Raw genomic sequence first — 24,836 nt, forward strand, 5'->3', positions numbered from 1 at the left:
GGTTTTATGGTTTAGTGCTAATTAATTAATTAAATACTAATTACTCTCTTACAAATGGTTGGTAGGCCTACCTCGTCTCATCTCTCTTTCTCTTTCTAATTACTATTGACATCTTAGCCTTTTGTTTTGGCTAACTGACGTTCTAGAAGCTTTGCAACTAAACCAATGGTCTCGAGCTACCTTTTATTTCTTTATCATTATTGGTTGTCAAATTCACTAGGTTTGTTGGCCACTTCACATGACTACTTTACTTGATTCTTTTTATTATTTTTAGAACAAAATTATTTAGTTAATTTATTTTAGTTAAAATGATTTTAGTGCAAATTAGTTAATCTGGGTGTGATATATTTTATTTTATTTATAAAAATTATAATATATTTCGAGTTCAGATTTTTTTTATTTTTATATTTTTATCGATTAAATTTGAATTTATAATCGTATTTGATAAGAGATATGACCAAACTAATATCTATATACGTTGGTGACGATAGTAATTGTGATAATACTAAAGCCTACCTACATCAACCCAAATTTGGTACAAGATTTAGTTAGGTCAATAAAGCATTAAATAATATAGGTGGAGTTGCAACCGTCCATAAATATGATCAAACAATAATGGGATATGACTATTTGAGGAGGAAGGGGGGGGGGGGGGGGGGGGGGGGGGGGGGGGGGGGGGGGGGGTCCTAAAAGACTCTTTTGCATGTGAATGGTAGGATTATACACTCATTATAGGCCTAACTATAACAACTTATAGCAAATTATTTGGCTTGGTAGATCTAGTAATGTGAGATTTGGATGGTTGAAAGAAGCATATGTTCCTAATATTATTCGAAGCAAATTACATATCTTTAGTTAAAGTGACAAGGTATTGCTTCTAATCTTCAATCATTACTTGCAAGACACAATAGTTTCAAAAAGAAAAAGATTTTGAGTTCCAAATTTTCCTTTAATTTAGAGATTATTAATTTATAGATCGATTTTATTCTATTTTCATATTAGACGAGCGATATAGAATCATATAACATTTAAAACACTCATTGTTTATATATAATTTAAAATATTATAATTTATATAACAATATCGATAATATGTAAAATTCTCGTTCCGATAGCAAGTCTAAAAACAGATTATTAAGAACTTAATTAACTTGGAAAGTTTAAAATTTCTTAATTACTCTACTGGTCAAGATAACGAAGGAAATCAGTTGGAGTTTTCTCGTTTGGTCCTAAAAACAGACTAAGATCAATTAAAGGAATGTGGTCTTTGCCTAGTGTTAATTTTCTTTTTCCTGATAAAAAATCATCAACTATTCAACTATATAATGATAATGTTGTGATCTTCACCCTTTTAAGCAGTAATTATCAATGATAAACTCTGCACTTAGATTCAGAAAAGACTGAAAAAGTAATATGTTTGCGGCTAAGTAATACATATAAAATAATTATTAAATATATATTATCTTTTTATTACTTAATAATAAACTATTTAAAATATATGCTATATTCTCGCAATAATCTAGTAAAATATGTGAAAGCAACCCGTTAAAATTCTAAACCGGTTAATTGTATGTATCAAGTTGGGTTAATGACAGAACTATGGTTTTATTTACAATTTGACAACTATAGCTAAAACAATTGTGAACCCCATCATGAAGTTCCATCACAAGTTGATAAATTGCACTCAAGTTGCAACCATGGTTCATTATCTATCTCTAAATTTCATTGTCAGAAACACATATCTTTTTTTAATTTGTTCTTTTTTTCTTCTTCTTCTATCTGGGTCCAATAGAGGAGGAGCAGAAAAAGGTAGAAAACAATTAAATTAAAAGGCTATCATGACAAGAACAGGATTAGATTTCTTTTTTTCCTTGCACAAATAATTGCCAAGAATTGAATGAGTAGCTGAACAAAGATCATCATAATAAAAGAATCCAAAAAGAGCAGTAAATCTTTTTTTTTTTTTTCTGTTTGTGCAGAGAGAAAATTTGAATTCTTTTCTAACATATCATAATAGCCATCATACAGTATTATCATTTACTTCTATCCCCACTTTTGATTACACTTTCAGGTGAAGTTGGTGTCTGAGAATTCATTTCCCAATCTACCAAAACAAAACAAAACAAAAAGGAAGAACTGTGGAATTAATTCTCTAGTTATTATTGTAATAATTATATCTGTAAAACCCATTTGAATTCTGGCAATTCATACACAATTGAGAAGAACCCAATTGGCAACAAGTACAAATTGATTGAGTTACCACTTTTCCAAACAACTGGTATTCAGATTCTTGCTGCAATTTTGACTCAGCTGAGTTTGAGGATGACGTATCAGTTCTTGAGACTGGAGCTAACCCAATTGTCAACTCCAAATTGATTTCTTGATCTTCGTAGCTTTGCCTTTGAGGTTGCTGCTGCTGCTGCTGTTCTTCGTCTGTTGTCATGCCACTGCTAGTACAGTTGTTTTCTTCTAAGGATTCTGTTTTTACAGGCTTGAAACCGGACCGGAAATTATGTGGGTATTTGAAATCGATTTTGTTGTCATTTAGAAGATTGAATTCTGGTATTGGTTGAGCGGCAGCAGTTTCAAAGTTTAACTGGGCGGTTGCTCTGGCACTGGTTGTGGTGGTGGTGGAGGTTGCTTTGACAGGGTTAGCGGTGGATTTCTCGTTGAGCGGGCGGTGAGTTTGAGGGTCAATGCCACGGCTAATTAGCTTGCGTTTGATATGGGTATTCCAGTAGTTCTTGATTTCATTATCTGTTCTTCCTGGTAATCTCCCAGCTATCAAAGACCATCTGCGAGTACACAAAGAAAAGAAAGATTGAGAATTTGATATTTTTTCTTAAGATTTTCTAATGCTTTATGTGTAACCAACCAAAAGATGGAATTTCTTGAAACCAACTTACTTGTTGCCTAACAAGCTATGAAGCTTAATAATAAGCTCATCTTCTTCTTCAGTAAAGTTGCCTCTTTTAAGATCAGGCCTCAAGTAATTTATCCATCTGAGTCTGCAACTCTTGCCACATCTGAGCAATCCTATACCAAAAAAAGAACCAAACTTTAACATATAATATATATATATATATATATATATATATATGTATATACTTTCTAGGCGGTGGTTGTAGTGGTAGTGGTGGGTGACTGACTTACCGGCGGCTTTAGGGAGAGAGCGCCAGCAACCTTCACCATGGAGACGGATGTAGTCAATAAGGCGTTGGTCTTCTTCTTTAGTCCAGGCACCTTTGTTGGTGTGAGCCTTCTCACAACAGGGGGATCGACCCATGAATGAATAATAAAGAATCAAACAGTCAGCTCGGCTTTCTTTTCTTTTTTCTTTTTTCTTGAGAAGTGAAATTGGTTTACGTATTATGTGTATTGGGTTCTGTTTTGTATGAAAGAAAAGAGAAGAAAAAGAGTACTTACACTAGAGAATGTGGGTGTGCGTGCTGCGGAGATGAGGATAGGACAGAGAGAGAGAGAGAGAGAGAGAGAGATTTATATGTAAAGAGGCATAGAATGGATCCTTAAAAGTGGAGACGAGATGGGTATGGTAATGGTAATTGAATTGAATTGGGTATGGTAATGGTATGGTAGGGTAAGGGCATGGCATTAGAAGAGAAGAGAAGAGAAGAGAGGGAAGAATTAGAAAGAAAAAAGTTTGTGTTAATTGAGAGATTTTGACCAAGTTGGTGAGAAAGACAAGTGGTTACAGATAGAGGCTGGATTTGGTAGGTAGCTCTACTTTTACGTCAGATTTGGTCTCTTCTTTTTTTCTTTTTTCTTCTTTCTTTTGGGCTTTGCTCTTCTTTTCTTTCCCATTTCCTCTTCTATTTGGTACCTTATTATATATGGATGAATATGATGATGGTATTTAGAGAAGGGTAAGCAAAAATTCCTACTAACCCAACCAATCCTATGGAACAACCATCGCAGTTTTCTCTTTAGAGCGGGGTTTAGAAATTACTAATCTCGAAAATTTTATTTAATTTTCTTTTTTATAATTTCTGTCGGTCACATAGTATTATTATTATTTTCTTTTACCGACGGATGGATGATGTACATAAAATTAAAGTATGTGTCGCTTTTTTGTTATTTCAATATAAATTTTTTAAAATCGTATCACTTATCCAACAGCTGAATGTAGTCGAGAGCTTTCTATTTGAGTTGAGTGCGGTTTTGAAATCCATAAGTTAGAGTAAAATCGATCCAATCTGATTATAAATATACGTATTTAATTATTTTATTTGTATTTCATAATACTCTTTTTTTTTTGTTTATTTATGGAGAATTAGACTAAAAGGTATGCTTAAGAAGAAACTAAGTGTTATTATTGATATAAAATCTAATCCAATTTAGAGTTTAGTTAAATGAAATGTTCGAGAGACGAAGGAAGAAAGTTCCATTTACGGAACCAAGATCACTTTCACAGCAAGCATGTTGTGCGAAAAGTTTAACTATTATGTAAATTGAAACGATGTCTTTCAATTGTCTAGAAAATCCGCTGAGCAAGAGTTTAATATAAATAAAAATCCTTCTACAAACAAGATTTTATAAATATTCTTAAATTATGTTCCATTATATTCTCTCAATTTTCTTTTTATTTTTCAAATCTATTCATTTAATTTGATTTATGATAATAACCTTGACATTCAAATGGAAATGTTTATTCATCTTCTGTCTTTGTGCTTTTAAGTTGAACTCCACTTTCTTTCTACACACAAACCATACCATTACCATTAACATTACCCTTTTGGACTTTGCATCAATGTAGACTTCCAATTTTTGGTTTTGCCTTTATGAAAATTCTCTGTGGGCTGCGGTTATATGCTCATTTGTGCCCCTCCTTCCACAACCTTTTCATTCAAATGGACCCTAAGCAATAACATAATTTTTAGCTTTGGCACGAAAATAAAGGCCTAATTTTTAAGATATTAGTATCATATTTTAATAATTTTATTATACTCTTCAATAAAATTATTAATTAAATTTGTTTACATATTATAAATTTGAGCAATAATAAAAAAGTCGAGTCAATAATAGAGCTGTTGACTCGTTCTATTCTTAAAATATTCTCATTTAATTAATAAAATTATATTAATGTGAGATTCAATTATCATTTTCTGGACAAATTCTACATATTTATAAGATGAACTTTGAGTTTAGATGAAAAATCTTAATATTCATGAAAATCCCAGAGTTGGATTGGAGAAAAACAAATAAAGAATTTTAATATTTTTAATTTTTAAATTTGAAGCTCATTTCTGTAGTGGTCTTACCTTATTACTAAATTAAATCACTACTTGCAATATATATATATATAATTCAATAACCTTTTAAAAAGAAATCCAATGAGTTTGACTTGTTATATTTATAACCTAATGACTTAATACCAAACGTGAATTCAAACATTTTATCTTTTCTACTCCTAATTAACCTAAAATAATAATAATAATAATAATAATAATAATAATAAAAGTATTACCCTATAAGATACAATGGCCATGAGGTTCACAGCCATTTCTCTCAATCAGAATCCAAAAGCAAACAACACTACAAGTATCAATAATTGATTGCTTGTATACTATAGAATAAGCAAATTAAAACATCATAAATTAAGATATGTGGGCATTTTCATTACTTCTTTTCTTTTTTCTTTTTAATTTAATAAGTCTTTCTCCTCCTTTTTTTTAAACCTAAAATAAATGAAAATGCCATCTTAATAAGCTCAATTGATGTGTTTTTCCAAGTGAAAGGGAACTATAATATTGTGTAGAAGTATCAATTTGTGGGATGTTAATATCAGAAACTGTCTTTAAGATATGTGGGCATTTTCATAGCTTTATATCATTAGAATCCTCCATCTAATTCTCATTTATACATTTTTTTATTTGACAATGGTTAAATAATTATAGTTTCAGATTAAATTTCTTTTTCTATATCAACTCCTTATGTTTCAATACATACAATCATTTACTTGAGATGACATCACATGATGATTTATGCAATATATGAGAAAACTTAATTTCTGATTTCATTCTGATAGGAGAAGGATCAATTTGAAACTTTTTTTAATTTATGTTAACATTGGGCAGCTATCATTTTTTCTTTATTCCAAAAAATAGATTAATGGTTTTTTTTAAAGAACATTTAAATTTATGATATTGGAGCATATGGTTCTATTTTAATTTTTCTTCCATTTTGTCATGTTTCCAAAGTTTAAAATAAATAAATACTCAAATGTATATGAGTTTGGAGGTGGTTGGGTAGGAGGTAAGAGCTAATAAATGAGCTACAAGTTGGCTTGGACTCACCAAAGGTCAACAGTTGCCTCTACCTCTCAAGTCTCTTCAATAAATGATTCAGTTGTACATTTCTATCTTATGTTTCTCTTGCACAATATTGTGAAAAGAAAAGAAATCATTACTTAAATTTAACTATTTAAATATGCATCAAATTAATTATTAATTATATATATTTATTAATTTTAAATAATTTAAATATATATATATATATCAATTATTTAATTTTAAAATATAAAATATTTATATGAACGTGCTATTTTTCTATTTATTAGAGTAAGAATTACAAATACACAACAATTACCAGAAATTTTGGTTTAGAATCCCTATATTGTAATGTTTTTATTATTGTTATTATTCTTCCCTCTTCCTGATCTCTTTTCTTTTTTCTTGATAACTAATGAAAATCATATTCATTACTCAAGAGTGCCATGAATATGAAACTCTGTCATCATGGTCAATGTCATAGTGCACCACCTGTGAAGGGCTCAAATTAATGTAGCCCTGCAGGATTTCCTTAAGCTTTGATATGTAAGATGACTCTGATATTGATTCTCTGTGGCACTTAAAAGTCTCTTGGACATGGGATGGATGTATTTTTAAGTCTGTGCCATGGCCAAGCCACCTGAATCAACCAACAGAAGAAAAATCACTCCATCACAAAATATTTGAAAACATATAGCAGAAGAGGTGACACTTTATCTCCCTTCCTCTGAGAATCATGTCTTGCAGATAAATGATTTCTTCAACAAATTTTTTTCTATATATAAAGAAAAAGATTACAATCCTATCTGCTTTGTTTCTTTTTCTTCCTTCCTTTAGCAGGAAACCCAAATAAAATACTCCTTTGTTCTTAGTTATTTAATATGATTCTCTTTTTCTTTTTGCCTTTTGGTAGATATAAGAGGAGAGGTAATTTGATCTTGGGTCCTTGCAGAAACTGAAAAATACAACCATTATCAGACAAGCCTGTACAAATATTGATTTGGATATCAGAACCATATTGGATTTCACAGACATTCAATGCATGTACGGTTGCAGGTTCCTGAGAGTAGTACCCTTGACAATTTTTATGAATCGTGGTACATGAAACATAAGTTAAGAGTTGTGAAGTTTCTTTCAACAATATTGGCTGCTGTCTTGCTAGACACCTAGAAGTTTCTAAATACTTTAACTCAATAAATAAGAAATTGACTAGTATAGTATACATAAGTATATTATATTTTAATATTAGATGATCGGTATATATATTATTATTTAAAATTATAAAAATATATCAATTATTTATCAATTTAGTATATAGGTAACAAGTATTTTGTAGGAATTTTTTTTTAATCTTTTTAGTCGGTTCTTTGTAATGATTACAATTATCTTTGGTATGTAGGAAATGAAATTAGAAGATGTTTGTTGTTGTTGCCCCCATGCATGCTACCACTTTGTCACTTGTAAAGGTTACATGTGCCTTGATCGTGGCATGATTAGCACATTTAGTTACTTTTGAAGTTACATATATTATTCTTGGATGCACCCTCATCACTTGTAAAGGTTACATGTGCTATGATTTGCACATCAAGCTACTTTATTAATTTTGTTTAAGATTTTATATTTTATTTTATATTTTTTATTTATAAATTTAATCTATTAGTATGATAGCAAAAGCTTTTCTTGTTTGGGTCCAGCAAATCCTGATGGATATAGAGACTAAAAAATAAGTGAATATCTAAATGCGTCTAAAAAAATTTATAACTTATTTTAATAATTATTTAATTTTAAATTAAAAATTTAGTATTTTTTTTTTATAAAATATAAAATTTAGTAATCGTTCATGTAATTATTAAGATATTACGATCTTTTAACACGGTAATAAAACTTTTTCTATTCAAGTCTAATAAATCTTAAAAATGTGTGTGCAACTAATTTCTACATTAATATTGAGATCGAAACATAAGTAATCTAGTAATTCATGATTGAATATAGTAAAAAGAAAATTAGCTCAAAACAAGATGGAAGTTCCAAATTTAAACATCATTTATTATTAATTAACAAACAAACAACATACTTCAGGACATAGCTTAATGGCACTCTAATTAAGTAATTGTTCTTTTGATTGGCACACCATTTCTTTTTTGTGCATCATTGCCCTTGCAAGTTCCATACAGAATAGAAACTGAAATCAGACAGCCCAAAAAATATTTCTCTTGACCTTTGATTTAGGAGCAAAAACAAATCTTTAGAAGTACAAAATGATAAAGAGAAACCTATGCTATTCCATAATCAAAGATGTTACATTCTAATCAAGAAGTAAAATGGATTAAGGGTTATAGAACAGATGTATTACAAATTTAAAATGTTTACTATGATCATCAGTTTTTGTGAATTCTCAGTTTACATATATGAAACTAGCTAGTAATCAATAAGGTTCTTTAAAGTACAGCACATAAATGATGCACCCAATTGCAAAAAGTACGATAAAAATATCAATAGTAAGAGCTGACATTGCTTGATCACTTAGCTCCAGGTTTCTTCCTCCAAGCCTATCGACCATGTCTGGAACAGATTGATAATTCTCCAGGTCTTGCTCATAAGGATCTTCTAGTTTCATTCTCATTTTCTCTGCTTGACGGCTAGCAGCTTCTTGGGCCAGTGTCCAATCGTAGAACTTACGTTTCTCTTCATTGCTTAAGACATCATAGATGTCTCTCAGTTGCATGAATTTTTCCGAAGCTGATTTTAGTGGAAGTGATGTTGTGTCTGGATGATACTCTTTTGATAATCTCCTGTATGCTGCTTTTATCTCTTCTAAATCAGCATCTGCTGATACACCTAAGAACCTGGTCGATTTTAATTTCATTTGGGTGATTGAATCAAGACAATTGAAACCAATGAATCAAATATAAATTGAGGATAAATACACGTCTCAATTTGCACAAGCATACTCTTATTTCGTGCATTTAATGATCTTATGCAGGAATGTGACACCCAAAAAGAAGTAAAAAAAGTGTGCTAATTAAAAAGAACTCACTGGTAATGAGAACCAGAAGCATCATTGAGCAAATCAGCAAAATTCTGACCGAAAAGGTTCTTCTGCTCTTCTTCTTCGTTCAACTGTTGCTGAGAACTGCTGCTACTACTACTTCCACCAATCCATCCCTCATCTGGGTTATCCCAATGGATTCTTGTATCAACTCCTGGTGGTGCTCTTTCTTTCTTTTCAGGTCCTTGTGCTGCTGCCAGAACAAGAAAGCTGCTGCCACCATTGTTCTTCTTGCTTCTTGTTATAGCTCCTCTTACTATTAGCTGATGTTCTTTACTGGAGTGGATACTACTTCGGCTTCTGAAGAGTAGAGAATATGAAGCTTGAGGAGAAGTTGTGGAAGCCATTAATTAGAAGTTATTGAATGTTGCAAATGGGCTTTCTAGATTTGGAAATGGAATGAAACTTTCATGGCCTCATATTCTTGTGGCTCAGGGATGTTACTGTTAGGTTGATAATATTATATTTTTGGCTTGTGGTTTAGTTGATTGCCAATTTCCATGGGTGACAATGGGATTATTGGAACCCACTACTTGTCATCCATCATTCTCCTTTTCTTCGTTATTCTATTTTTATTTAGTAATTTTTTTTGAGAGAATCTTTATTTAGTAGTTACTTGTGCACACAAGGATTAGAAGGCATATTTCTAAGATTTATTTAATAAAACTGATAATCAATCTAACCCAATTAATCAAATAAATTCATAAAGCCGCTTTTAGAAATATATTAATACATAAAATTTAATAATATTAATCAGAAAAAAGTATAAAGTTTGATTAAAATTTAACCTTCTGATATAAATGATTCGGTACTTTCTTCCATAAAATTTTATAATCTAAAAGTTAAATCGTTAACAATTTGCATTTAGATTCACTAAGAACGTTAATTTAATATAGCTCGTTAATTTAGTATCTTACTATAAAATTCTTAGAAAAATTCTAAAAAAGGCAAAATGTAAAACTAATATACTAAAATTTTCCTGAAAATAAATATCGAATTAAAAATATCTTTTATACGCAAAAAGTGGATAATAATTTCATAGTTTGTTAATGAGTTTTAATAAGCATTCTCCTATAAAAATATAGACATTATTGACACAAATATAGGCATTATAAATTTATAAGTTATAACTCTCTTTAATCTTAATTTAAATAATTAATTTCTTACAAAAAATAATAAAAAATATTGACTTGAGAGATGTGAAAAACATTGACTAGTGATACTAATTATTTGTAATAAGAAAAAAACTGTAGTTAGCAGATGCAAACCAGATAAGAAAGGCCCATTATGCTTGACCCAAATAAGATGATCCACATAAGGTGTAGAGACCCGCCCAGCCCATATATGCCCTTTTTATGTTAGTTCTTTTTCGAAAAAATATATAAAAATATATTTTACATAAAATATTTTTATATTTAAAGGATTACAACTTTTTATTAATATAAAATAATTTTATATTAATTTTTCTTGCACTCTAATAAAATATTAATTTTTAATAACAAAATTATATTATAAATACTTTATCATCAAATTAACCATGAAGTTTTATTTTAAAAATTATTTAATTTAATATTTAATAATATATATATATATATATTATATTATGATTTTTATTTAATATAAATTTAATATAGCTAGTTATAATGTTAAATCACTTAATAAGTGAATTTTAAGATACCTAAACATAGCAAATATTCTTCTTGAGTTGTGAAATTGAATAGCAAAAACTATGTACAGAAAAAGAAGATTTATCACATAATTCTTTTTGAAGGAATTTATCACATAATTTTTAGACAACATGTATAGTAATTTATTAAAATGATATATTTACATATAATATTAGTTATACATTTAACTAATATAATTATGTGACATAACAAAAATTGATACATATAACTGTACAATTCACTGAGCTGGCAGGCATGAGTCCCACATGAATGTCTCCTCCTTTTATCCTCAAATGAAAAGCTACATATCTTTGTACCTAACAATGATCTCCTCCATCCTAATAAGACATCACAACCATACTGCTTGGCCAGTCAAATAATAGAATAGACCTAGGTTTCTGAAAAACAAATAGACCAAGAAAATAAAATAAAATATATTATATGTAATATATTTCACAAATAATTAAATAATAATTCTTATCATGTAAAAAAAATAACACCTTGTTATATATTTTAATATTAATAAGTAATATATAATTATTTAAAATATAATTTTTTTTAGCAAAATAAATAGAAACATTTTCATAACCTACATTTTGTATAGGTATCAACAAACATTTTCACTATAATAACTTTTCATGATTCAAAAGCAGTTGCTCATCATTCTTATCTTATAATGCAGGATATATGTATATATCAGAAAGCCATTAGCAGTACCAAAACCTTAATCATGAAAACTTTGAAGGCTATTTCCATTTTAAGTAATTAACATAAAATGTTAGCAACAAATAGACCCAGTTAATTAATCAAAGTAACCATAGCCTCTCTATACATACACATATAGTTAACTCGAGATAGATAGAGATCAAATAATAGCCTAGCTATCTGCATTAGACTCCGACGGCCTGAGGCGGTGCTGGAGGAGGAGGAGCACCCACAGTAGACTCTTCTTGAACATCTCTCCGGCGATGAGCGTTCTTGTTATTATGCATCCAGACCTTAAGCACATTCCTTTTAACACCAACCTCGTCGCAGAACTGATTGAGAGCCATATCATCATTCTTATTTATTCTCCACCCTATCTTCTCTGCAAATTCCAACATCCTATCCTTTTGTTCCTGCGTAAACTTTGTCCTAAACCTCTTGTTCTTTGCCCTACTACCCAACCCCCCCACGTGATTCACTTCTCCTCTTTCAGGGGTCTCAGACCGTCGATCATGATCATCATCTTCAGGGTCATCACTATGATCGTGCGAAGTTATCAAGTGCTTCTTGCTAACCGTAACACTCTTCGCAGCAGCTAGAGGAGGAGGAGAAAGCAAGAGGTGTTCAAAATGCAAAGTGTGGTGCTGTCTAGCACTACTGGCGGCGGAAGTGCCTTCTCTTCTATGAAAATTACGGTGGCAACCACATGCAGCGCAGGTGAGGTTATTATCATCAGCGCAAGGCATGAACTCGCCGCACCCGTCATTGGCATGGCCACCAATGGAAGCTGCGTGATTCTTCATGCATTCTTTGTACTTGACAAGGTTAAAATAAGCAGAAATGGGGTTTGGATTATGTCTGTTTTTATGTTTACCATCACCATCTTCTCGTTGCTGTTGGAATGGTACGAGAGTGAGGTCCATGCCCAAGTAACCTTGTGTGTATTGTGTTAAGAGCGTGTGTGTGTGTGTGTGTGTGTGTTTTTAAGGAAATGGAGGTTTTCTTTTCTTCTTTTTTTGCTGATTTTGGAGGATGTAGAAGGGAGAATTGGGGTACAGATTAAAGAAAGAAAAGGATTAAGACAGATGGAAGAAGAAGAAAGGGGAGAGATGGGTGTTTGATGATGTTTTGTGACTTTGTTTGTCAAGTTGTAATAATAATAGTGATTGTGGAAGATGCGTGATCTGAATTTAATACACAGACATCATCACATTTTTGTAAATTGTAAGAGAGAGAGAGTATATATGTAAGACTTTTGTTGCACTGTTTTTGTGGTTAGCTATCTAGCTTTGGTTGGGAGAGTGGGATAAGGTAACTAGAAATTCTTTCACAATTCCTGAGTTTCACACAGGTGTCGGTTTCATGAGAGGGTTTATCATTTTCTTTTATCTACTCTTTCCGAATTAAATAATAAAATATTATCTTCAGAATTTTAATACTGCTGTATATTTAAAATTCAAATTTAAGACATTAGTTAAATCATAAGACATTTTTATCATTTCGACTATGCAATTCTTAGTAAAAAATATTATTTTTATTGATAAGTAAGTGTAAAATAATGTAATGTAATACTTAATATAATAACAAACACATCCTTAAATTTAAATTAGAGTTCTCTTTTCGTATTAAAATATCACAAAATAACACACTATATTATACATAATATTAACTATCAACCTATATCTTGTTAATATTAGTAGTTGATGGATTTGCTTTTCAGCATGTTTTCTAAACCTTAATTCTTCTTATCCACAACATTCATGAGATAATTTCTTAATAAACAGAAAAATATGGGATATTTCTTTTTGACTCCTTTGAAAATAAATATATTACATGTTTCAACTTTTGTGTACTATACTGTCAATTGTAATAATTTAGTCATCCAATCAAATACAGACATACAGTCATATTCTAATGGGTAATGATACAATGCAATTGTTATATTTTTAGGAATCCATTAACTTGTATAATTATTCTATTTCTCATTTCTAATGTTTGTTAAAATAATATATTAGAGAAAAAGAAAAAAAAAAAAGACAAGCTAATTTAAGCATTATAAATGAGTAATAGAATGACATATTTATTTATGTTTGATACATTTCTTGATATTTATTATTTTATTTTTAGCATCATGTTATGATTTTTTAACTGTTAACTGGATTTAAAATGGGTTCAAACTTGAAGAAAATTGTAGTATTATGAGACAATTAAAGCATCCATTTGACCTTTTACCTATTTTCTTTTTTATAGCATATGTTATTCCTTTCTGATCAACTTTTCCATATTGTTTTTATTTTTTCTTTGAGCTAAAAATTCTTCCATATGCATTAGAAAAATTGATTAGTAGAAGAATATTTTTCTAAAAATATTAAAAACTAAATAATTTGTTTAAGAAAAATATTTTTTTTCTAAAATGAGAAATAATTTTTATAAATTTAATATATAAAATATTAAATAGCCAATATTATTATATTTAATAATCTTCGACCTGATATGAGACAAAAAAAGTAAATTGATTATTAAAAAAAGTAAATTCCTATCAACTCTTAAAGAATTCATTAATTCAATAATTATCCTAATTGAATGATGAATAATATTTCTCAAATATATATATCAGAAAACTTTTCTCTATACGATAGAACAAAAAGTCAAATTAAGCTTTAGGTTTGGAATGATCTGCACACGCAGCTAATCACAACCCTTAATTATCATCGGACTATAACTGCCACGTGTCGGTCACGTTTGCCGCCGAATTTAACTCTAGAAAACTTGAACCGAATTACGGGAACCAAATTTTATATGTAACCTAAAAAGGAATTTAATTCCTTCACAGACAAACCAAGCCGCTAGAGTTAGAGGGGATCAGACGTGGCAATCGGGATTGGATGAGGGGGAGGCCCACCAAATAAACCCCGCTCGTGAAAGGGTCGATGAGTCATTATCAGGGGAGGGACCCACCACGTGGGATACTGAAAGAGGGAGGGATCAGAGAATCCAACGGCTTAGAGAGAAAGAGATATTTGAGAACTGTTATGGGCAGTGATTGGGTGTGTGTGTATTTTTCCCGCACGTCACGCATTTTCCGCCATGCTGTGTGGGTCCTACAGAAAGAGAGAGAGCGTGAGTTTCAAGGTAATAAGAAGACCGTCACCGTCCTTTAAGCTTCCAAATTACTGACACTCTTCTCTCTGCATTGTTTTTCCTAATTCTTCTTTTTCTCAACATTCACTCCAAATTTAGTGCATTCCTTTTTTTTTTTTTTTTTTCTTTTTTCTTTTTTCTTTTTCTAATTATACTGTATTTTAACGCTTTTATATTTGAACATAAAATCTTTTTACATAAAAACTATAATAAAAATTATTTTAAATTCAACTAAAATTAGAAAAATATATATTCTAATATTTATTAAGATTATAAGATATTTAGTCGAATGTTAAATTATTTAAAATATTTATTTTATTTAAAATTTATATTTTTTATTTTTATTAGAATTCACAAATATAAAAATGAGAAAAAGGATAATTTTATCCAAAAATGCTAAAACATTTAACATACATTATTCTTTTAATGTAAAAAAAAAATATATTCTTCAAATATAAAGGGGTTAAATTGAAAAAAAAAAATCTCCGATTTTATCTCTTTTTAAATAAAATTGAATATTCTTTTATTATTTAAGATCAACAAAAAAAAAAGTAATTTAAAATAAAAAGAAAAAACACCCACTCAGTATGCAGATGCAGGCACCTGAACTTTGTCTAGTTGTATCGTTTGGCATTGTGAATTCTAATCTTTGGCGCCATTTTATCAAGAATGATTACGGATAGAATACCTATCCGACAAGAGATATCCAAAATTGAACACATTTGAATTGAGATGACTTAAATCTATTTGAAAATTTGACTTTACTATTTTTATTTGTTCTAGATCCAGTTATTACTACACATAATTATCTACACCCGCCTAAATCTGATTATAATTTATAATATAAATATATATTGTAGGTAGAACTGAGTATAGATCTCGGTGATACCTAATAAATTATTTTTAGGCCCAATTATACCCTTAAATTATCCAAAATCTGTAATTTATGCCCCGTACTTAATAAAGAGTTAATATGCCGTTAAGATTTCACTGAAGTGGTAATTATCTTTACCAAAACAAAAAATAAACCCCACTGTAGATAACATGTCAATATCCAGCTGGCAATGCCAATATAAAATGAGTAATTTCTATTAAAAGTAGAATTGCAATTGCATTTTTCAATTTGCCATTGCCACCACCACTACCATCGTCTCTCCACCATCTACAACAAACATAGCTTTCCTTCACTTCACCACCTTCAATGGCAAACCAAAATTTAGTTTTTTCCAATAAAACCGAAATTATTGGCCTTCCTTCAAACCTACTTAAATTTCTTAGCCAAAATTCTATCATTTTAAAAGCTAAGAATGAGGACCTTAATAGGAAAATTCACACCGGAGGAGCAAGTACCTCCTCATTCTTAGCTTTTAAAATATACTTTTAGGTCCTCCAACTTTTTATAGAATATCATTTTTTATACCAAAAATAAATTTGTATGTATTCCATGTTTTTGAATCTTTCTCCTCGTATAAATCTTTTAATAGTTCATATGTTCTTATAAAATATACTTTTGACATCTGTAATTTCTTATAACACATTTACTTAGATATACAAAGCTGGAAGACATGTATTTATAATTACATTAAAACTTAATTTGGCCGGTATTTTCAATATCTTTAAAATACAAAATTTTAAATATCAAGTATTAAATATTTAATTAATAAAATGGGTTATACATGATGAAATTTATTAATTTATTTATAAAATAAATTATAGGGACCATATAATATTTTGTAAGAATTTATGCATCTATATATTTTAAAAGATTCTTTTTCAAGGGTCAAATTATTGTAGTTTAATAATTTAAATTTGTACATCTAAATTAATATTTTTAAAATAATTATTCGGTCAAAAGAAGTAATTTTATAAAAATGATGAAATAAAAACTTATAAGGGTCAAACATATTTAAAAAAAAAAAAGATTCATGTAATATAAAAGAAAACTTGCATAGGTCAAATGGATATTTTGTAAAAGTTTATGGACTTATTGCTATCCACTTCAGCAACACACATTTTTTACTGTAGTAAGTGTCGCAGCGCCAAATGAAGCTAGTTTAAGTATTTGATTGGTTAAAAATAAAGTCTAAGGTGCTAAATAACAAAAGAATAAATCCATATGTATGCATATATATTAGCCCAAAAAATTATAACTATCACTAATTAGAACTCTTACTACTTTTAAATCCATTATTTAAACTATATAACTTTCCTCACATCTAAATTTTCGTTTTGTTGAGATCAATTTTTTTTTTTGTCATAATTTTCATAATACAATCTCTATTTGTTAAGGCGTAATTACCCATAAAATCATGAATTTTACACTTTTAATAATTTTATCTAATTATTTCAATTTATTTTAAAAATATTTTTCGATCACAATTTTTAAAATTTTACGATAAGAAAGATGACGTGAGAAGTCGACTATACTTATTAAAAAAATAATAATATGAATCGGCAAAAATTGTTTGTTTTAGACTTAATAATATAGTCACTAAGAGTCTTATATATGTTCATTGATTCACATATTTTTGGTCGACTCATCAAATTTTATGTTAATAAATATAATTGACTTCCCACATCATTTTTTTCATTGTAAATTTCAAAAGTTATTATGAAAAAGTGTTTTTAGAAATAAATTGAAAATATAGTTAAAAAGTGTTACATTTAGAATTTAACTAGTATTAAGCCTTATATTAATAATTATAATATTATCATAGGCTTATTAATAATTATAATATATCACAGAATTCCTTTGTAGTATCTATTATGAAATGAATAATGAAATTTCAACTGGAAATTAATTTTTAAATTAATTTTTACAATTTACTTATAATATTAAATTTGAAATATATCTAAAATTCTTAAAAGATTAGAAAGTTTAAAAATTATAAAGGAGAACATAATTTAAAATCTCATTAAAATAACCAAAAAAAAAAAAATTGAGCCTTCCGAGAGTTGTGTTTATATCCATTGAATCCAACATTACTAATCCATTAGGCATTAGTTTATTGATTTTTGAGTATCAGCATGAAAATAAATAAATAAAAAATTTACAGTCCCATTTTAATTGTTACTATAAAGAATTTTGGATTATCTGAAAAAATTCCATTAAAATAAAGAAAATTACACTAAAACTATTGCTAAAGTCAACCTCAAAAAATAACGTCAAATCTGCAGACATTTTTATTTGTTTCTATTGCTAGTTCATTATTAAATTTTAATAAATTTTATTATGTTTATTTTTATTGCAGTTTTATCACTATTTTATTGACTTTTTAATAGTAATTTGTAATGTTTTCGAAAAATAAAATCACAAGAAAGACAACCTTAACTCAATTGAAATAAAACAAACTTTTCAGGTAAACAATTTTTTCATTTTTTTCCCTTGTATTACTTTGATTGCATCGTAATTAATTAAATTAAATTTTTCTTATGCACCTTTACTTAGTTTGAGGGATTTTAGATGACGAATTTTATAAAATTTATAAATTTAATTTAAAATTGTTGTTCTGCGAGCAATAATGTAGTCTGAGTTTACATTTTAAAATCTTTTCATCCTTTAATTTTTATTTTTTTTTTAGAATTTTAATTTTCAATTTAGGAGACTTTCAACTTAAGAAATTGTTAGAGATCTCACATCGTTAATGAATAAAAGATCAAAACAATTTATAAAGTGAAAGTTCATCCTATTAAGTTGCTAATTTTAGTTTGTTTGGTATCTGTTGGATCCAAACTCAATTATATTAGTTTGATTCTATATCCACTTAATCATTTACCTCTCCTCTTAATCAATTAATTTAAATTCTAATAAAATAAGAAATTTTAAAATATATATATTTTTATTTTAATATTATCCTTAATAATACAATAGATTATTATTATTTTTTTATTTCAATACTATTCCCAATAAATCTATATATCCCCAAAACTATCTTTAATCTTAAATAGAAATTCTGGTTTTTTATATTTAATTCAAACAATAGAAATTATTAAGAATCCCTAAATTTTCAATCTAAACGATCTCTCTTTTCTTTTTGTTTTTTTAAAAAGTATGATTAAGGATGTATTAATTCTTAAAAAAGGAATAAAGGGTAACTAAATCATACTAATTTGCAAGTGTCGGTGGGATGATTAATGGATTTTATTTTTTGATTAAGTTAAAAAGATTGAAGCTGCAGTCACAGAAGTGTTTGGGTTTGGTCGGAAGAGGTGGGATTTTATTATTATTATTATTATTGTTTTGACATGTTCTTGAAAGTGGAATGTTGTCAGGAAAAAACACTCCTTTGTCATTGGCTTTTTCATTTTGTTTTCAAATTAGAATCATTATATGTTATTCCTTTTTTTTTTTAATATTTTTATTTTATGATTCTCTGTAGAAAGAAATTAAAAAAAAAAAAAGAAACACTATAAGAACATGAAATAGTGTTTATAAATGATAACTTGTCTTGTTTGTAAACAGGATATAGTACCAATTTCTGTAGTTTTCAACTTTAAATTTATAATTTTTTTATTTAAATATTGAATCATTCTAATATATAAATTTATAAAAAATTACATTATTTTAATTTTTAATTAATTTATTAATATAATTAAATATTAAATTAGTCAATTAAATATATATATTACTTACTGATTAATTAAATACATTAATTTAATTATAGTTACGTCTTTGTATTTTTCCCTAGCCTATCATAAATCTAGACAACCTTTGGCTTGCTAAGAAGTAGGATGGCCAGGACCGAAATACTGAGGTAATAAAAAAATCTATAATATATAAATATATAAATTACAAAGGAGGGAATATTTTTTATATTAATTAAAATATTTCTAAAGTCAATCGATAATTAATTTAATTTTAAGTTAATACTATCATAATTTTATATATAATAAATTTAATTTAATTTAATATATATTCTTAATTCTGTTATAATTAATTAATAATTAATTTGTTTAACACATATATAAATCTTATAAATAAATATGAACTACGATATTATATTATATTTATAATTTATATAAAAGTACAAAAATAAAATTTTCTGAACTGATTATAATATTGTTAAAAATTAACCAATAATTAATTTAATTCTAAAATATATTTCTAATAATATATCATATATATTATATATGGGAGAGTTCAAATAATTAAATATAAGCTTTACAAAAGTTGAAGACGATATTTTTAATTTTCTCCTTTTGACATTAATTAATTTATTAATAATACAAATTGTTTTACTAATAGGAGTATTATAAATGAATTACTTCAAGTGGTTAATTCTTTTTTTATATACTAAATTAATTATTATGCAAAAGTATTTACACATTGTCGTATCTTGTTGTAAATTAAGTTGTATATAAATTTTGAGATACTTAAATTTGGTGAATTTATTCTTACTTTTTTGTTAATAAATTCAAGCCAACTAATCAAGTAATATGGAAGAAAATATCATATTAATTTATTAAAATTTATTTACTATTTACTATTTTGTGTGAATATTTTATGCCTTTTATCATAAAATTTTAAAATTTATCTCTTCTTACATTTTTTTTTCTCATTTTTCTTGAAAAGAAAATAATATTTCTATTTTAATTCAACTATTTATTATATAAATTTTTAGTAATTTTAATAAAATATAACTCTTAAGCTTGTTTGAGATCATTAGTAAAGTCTATATCTTACCACAAAAGTTTAAAATCCATATATTATTACTTTCTTTTTTCTCACTATCTTTTCTTCAAAAAAAAAATTTTATTCAATTGTGATTAATTTAGTATGTATTATATTATAAGATTAGAAATTTTAAAAAGAAAGATTATTCAAAACTAAAACATTAAACTCTATTATTTTGGCTAATTATTTAAAAAATTATTAATTTAGTCATAATTTAATTAATTGTGTAATTTGATCAAATTGAATTATAGGTTAAAATTAAACAACGTATGCCATAAGAAAATTAGAAATTCAAATTAATGAATCCAATGCCAAAGTATTTATATACATTGCTTGGACCAACAATTCAAGCAAAGGAAAGGGAAATTAAACTCAATGGGTCAAACTATGGCTAAATTGATCAAAAATAACAAACTTTCACAAACGTTTAGATATTTTAGGTTATGAAATCAATCCAATATGGCTTTCAGAACCTGACATTGTGAATTAATTCAATATGGTATGGAAGGAATTTCTAGATACCGGACATGGACCTATGCAACAATCTAATGCGTTTTCAAGACAAGATCTTCCTATCTCTCTTCTTGATCATGATTGGATAAGAATTAATTTTGATGCAAGTAGAGTTAATTTGAATAGAGAAAGTGTAGGGTTGGTCGCTTGAAATTCCAAAAATTAATTCTTGAGTTCCCACTCGAAAGTTTATATCAGAATTTCTGATCTCGAAGGTTTATATCTGAATTTCTGGTCCTCTAATCCTTGAAGCTCTAGCTTTCCGGGATAGCTTGAATTGAGCTCTTAGTCTGCAGTGGGATAAGAAGGTGTTTGAAGGAGATTCTATAGCTGTCATCAACATGGCATCCCAAAATCCTCTGTTTTAGCTTCAATTATGACTATTATGGAAGATATCTTTCCTTTGAAGCAGGCTTTTAGGTCCTCCTTTTTCTCTTATTGTCCTAGGGCTTGTTATATTTTGGCTCATAACATTGCCAAATCTGTATTTTCAACTGCTAATTAATATAATCCCCTCTATCTCTGTTAAAAAAAAAATTAATAGTTAAATGTATTTGATCAAATATTATATCATATACTGACTTTTCTACCTTATGCTTTTTACAATAATAAGCAAAACTAGTAGAATTCAAAAGATTGTGCTCAATTTGGAAAATTCATTTTCAGAAATCAAAAAGTATGTATCTGAAAACAGAAATTTTCTTTATGCATCAAAATATAAAAAGCATCTTGCTATTATTAGTTAGTCTTAATATAGCTTCTCCAAAAAATATCCAAGCTAAGGTGGCAGTGCATACAGGATATAAATTAAACAGAAGGCACATAGTAAAGCAAAGAAAAATGAAACACAGAAGCTATAAGCAATCTCTATCAAATTGCTAGAGAAAGGCACACTGATAAACACTGTTGCTTCTTCTCATGTCATTTAGGATTAAAATCAAACAAATATAATCCCATTCTCTTTTATAGTGTCTAGAACAATCCCCAACTTACCTTCAATCCGCTCGTTCTTTCTAGGTTCATAAGCAATAGCATATACATCAGCTTCTTTTGATCTCTCAGCGATAAGCCTCCCGACAACTCTACAAGCATCATGATCTGTAAGTGATGGTAAAGTGTTTCTAAGGTCCTTAGCATTTGTAGTAGCAACTGATATCACTTTGCTTGTTCCCCTGTGCATAACTTTTGCATGGATAAATCTCTTCGAAAAGAAAACATTCAGTAAAAATGGCCTCATATACATGTCTGTCCTCTGCTTCCATGATTTCCTGTTAGGTCTCTTTGCAAGTTCACCTCGAGATCTCCTGGTCCAGGCAGCTTGAATGAAAGAATTCTACAGAGGTGAAAACAAAAAACAAATGTTAGAGCTCCTTTTCTTGTAAAAAAATTGATTACAAAATTAATCTACAATTTGCAGCCTTTCAGAAATTATAACTACGATTTTTAGAACGTTCTGGTCTCCATCAATACAAAAATAATTAAGGAGATCGCATAAACCAACAAAAGCACAAATGCACTACTGATAGCAACAATTATAAAAACAATGGTTACAAAGAGACAGCCTCATATTTGCCATGATACTTGAGTTTATGAATGATTATATTGACTATTAGTGTAACAGAGTTCCATTAGACATCATGTTTAGGATTAAGTCTTGTTCAGGAGAATAAAGTGATATTAGTCACCACATGTTCTAAATGTTTTATCAAAAATCCAGAGGAAAGAGGGAATCAGAATTTCAAAGTGATATTATTCTATAACTGATGTTCAAACATATAGATTTAATACAAGACCTCAAAATTTCAGTTTGTAGGAATTGAATTCAATGAAACATAGGAAAACCATAATGAATACTCAGGGTGTAAAGTCTAGACAGATATTTATCCAATTTTACCACACCCAAGGATAAATATTCGATGTCTCTTCAATGGGCAGGAAAGAAGAAAAACTTTTCTTTAACATGTTAAAGCAATCCATAGAAAAACTGTAATGAAGAGAACAAACAAGATGGTTTACCAAGAGAATAGTGCAAGTGTGTGTGTGTGTGTGTGTGAGAGAGAGAGAAACAACTCCGACAGGACGCCCTACCTGGATTTTCTGGCAGTCTATATCAAACCAAATTATCCAGGGAACAAAAGTGAAGCCAAAAATGTTCAGTATGAACTTCTTTTGAAGCATTTTTCAGATACAGAATGAGATACAACATAAGTTTTGGACAGTCTACATTATTCACTCTTCCACTAAATTTCCCATAGGACACCTCTTCCGCAGTCACCCAACAACACAATCTCCAAGGCTTTATACAAAAGATGACATGGATGAAGAACGCATACTACAAAGTGTTAACCCTCCCTCAGTGGGCACCCTAATGCAGGACCAAAGAAAACTAAAGCCAGGTGCTCCTGACACCTCAATTGTGAGAGAACTCAGTTGCAGTAAGCAATTCAACCACTTTCTGCCAGCCTCCACTACTTTACAATTTCTATCACTGTCACAGGGCTTAGCATTATAAACACCTAAGATGGACTGAACTCATTTATTTTTTTGGTACAAAAGGAACTTTGATCTTGACAAGCTATGCAAAAATCACAACCCCAGCCATGCTTCCTTCACATTCTATATTGAGGTGAGGATTTCCTTTAGGGGTCCTGTACAAAGGGCATCGATCCTTGGTGAATAGCTGAATACTCACATAAGCTTGTCCTCCAACTTAACATGAAACATAAAATGCCAATTGTCCTACAATTGAAGAGGGATATCAAGACAGACTTTAGTTGTATATACCATAAGAAGATTCACAAGCTCCAACCTAAACCAATAGTTGCATCAGGCTGCTCTCTTAAGTGGAGAATTCTTATCATCAACAACCTAGATGTGGCATAAGCTAAAAACAGATAAGTTTTTTTCTTTAGCTGTATAAGAAAACAATTTTCAATGATGCTCATCATATATGCTAGCATTAGATCACCATTAGGCACATTTTGACCACCTCTACCATATAAGCATCTGATATTTAACAATTACCTCATGGTTTTTAAGTTGGAGGTCCATAATATATACAGTTCTCAGATGAAACAAAAAGAATCATAACACAACTCCTCAACCAGTTAAGTATAATTCTTGACAAATACATAACGTCTTTCAACTTGAAAATCATCTTGTTAAGCACCAAACCAGCAGAACCCCAGTTGCAAACAGAAGTGGGTTACTCAATTGCAGAATCTTCTTTAAGACAAACAAATAATTGTTAAAAGAGATGAAAGAAGAAAGTGCTTACCTTGTTAAGGGAGGGGAGTGAAGGTGAGGTGGTGTTGGTGGAGATGTTAAAAGTAGGAAATGAAGAGACCCATGAGAGTGAATTGGGTCTGGAAGAGCGAGTTGAGAGTGAATCGGTAGAGATAGTAAGTGACCCACTTAATGCTGCAGCAGAACAGGCAGAAGAAGAAGATACTATTACGCAGGCCATCTACTTGATGAATTGCTGCTTTGTTCTTTCCATCTCTCTATATATCTTTATTGTATTATCCGTCTTTGCGAGATTTTTTCCCGATTAAATAAAATTGGCAAAAGGTTAAAAAAAATAAAAAAAACCTTGAACGAATTAGGGAAAAACAATTAAATTCTTTGTTCTTCATTTTCTCTCAATATCACCCTTAATCTTTTTTCAAGAGATTCAATTAAATCCAAATTGCAAAGTCTCTTGTATTTTGTTGAAATTTATAAAATTTATATTTTAAATAAAGTGAAAATTAATTTAAAATTTTATAAATTTAATTTTTTATAAAATTGGCTATAGCTAAA

At 28.8% G+C, this 24,836-nt stretch overlaps 4 protein-coding genes across 5 annotated transcripts; all 4 read right to left on the minus strand.

Moving 5' to 3' along the window:
- Positions 1–1,983: 1,983 nt before the first annotated feature.
- On the minus strand, positions 1,984–3,797 carry LOC8259373 (transcription repressor MYB6). The gene is made up of 3 exons (XM_002534440.3): positions 3,153–3,797; positions 2,906–3,035; positions 1,984–2,794 (listed from the first exon to the last, which is right to left on the minus strand). The coding sequence occupies exons 1-3, from the start codon at positions 3,283–3,285 to the stop codon at positions 2,152–2,154; spliced, it is 906 nt and encodes a 301-aa protein (XP_002534486.1). The 5' UTR covers positions 3,286–3,797; the 3' UTR covers positions 1,984–2,151.
- Positions 3,798–8,633: 4,836 nt separating this feature from the next.
- LOC8276085 (NAD(P)H-quinone oxidoreductase subunit T, chloroplastic) lies at positions 8,634–9,775 on the minus strand. Its single transcript, XM_048371021.1, has 2 exons — positions 9,324–9,775; positions 8,634–9,132 (listed from the first exon to the last, which is right to left on the minus strand). Exons 1-2 carry the CDS (start codon positions 9,680–9,682, stop codon positions 8,712–8,714), a joined length of 780 nt encoding a protein of 259 aa, XP_048226978.1. The 5' UTR covers positions 9,683–9,775; the 3' UTR covers positions 8,634–8,711.
- Positions 9,776–11,709: 1,934 nt separating this feature from the next.
- LOC8259375 (zinc-finger homeodomain protein 2) lies at positions 11,710–12,987 on the minus strand. The gene has a single exon (XM_002534438.3). The coding sequence runs from the start codon at positions 12,628–12,630 to the stop codon at positions 11,893–11,895; it is 738 nt and encodes a 245-aa protein (XP_002534484.1). The 5' UTR covers positions 12,631–12,987; the 3' UTR covers positions 11,710–11,892.
- An 8,764-nt stretch (positions 12,988–21,751) lies between these two features.
- LOC8276086 (50S ribosomal protein L18) lies at positions 21,752–24,566 on the minus strand. Of its 2 annotated transcripts, none has more exons than XM_015728007.3 (2): positions 24,313–24,566; positions 21,752–22,368 (listed from the first exon to the last, which is right to left on the minus strand). In XM_015728007.3, the coding sequence occupies exons 1-2, from the start codon at positions 24,499–24,501 to the stop codon at positions 21,973–21,975; spliced, it is 585 nt and encodes a 194-aa protein (XP_015583493.1). In that variant the 5' UTR covers positions 24,502–24,566; the 3' UTR covers positions 21,752–21,972. The 2 variants fall into 2 exon arrangements, with proteins under 2 accessions (XP_015583493.1, XP_015583494.1); XM_015728008.3 differs by lacking the exon at positions 24,313–24,566 and adding an exon at positions 23,124–23,710.
- Positions 24,567–24,836: the final 270 nt, after the last annotated feature.

The sequence above is a fragment of the Ricinus communis genome, chromosome 2 (genome assembly GCF_019578655.1).
Source record: "Ricinus communis isolate WT05 ecotype wild-type chromosome 2, ASM1957865v1, whole genome shotgun sequence".
Taxonomy (NCBI): domain Eukaryota; kingdom Viridiplantae; phylum Streptophyta; class Magnoliopsida; order Malpighiales; family Euphorbiaceae; genus Ricinus; species Ricinus communis.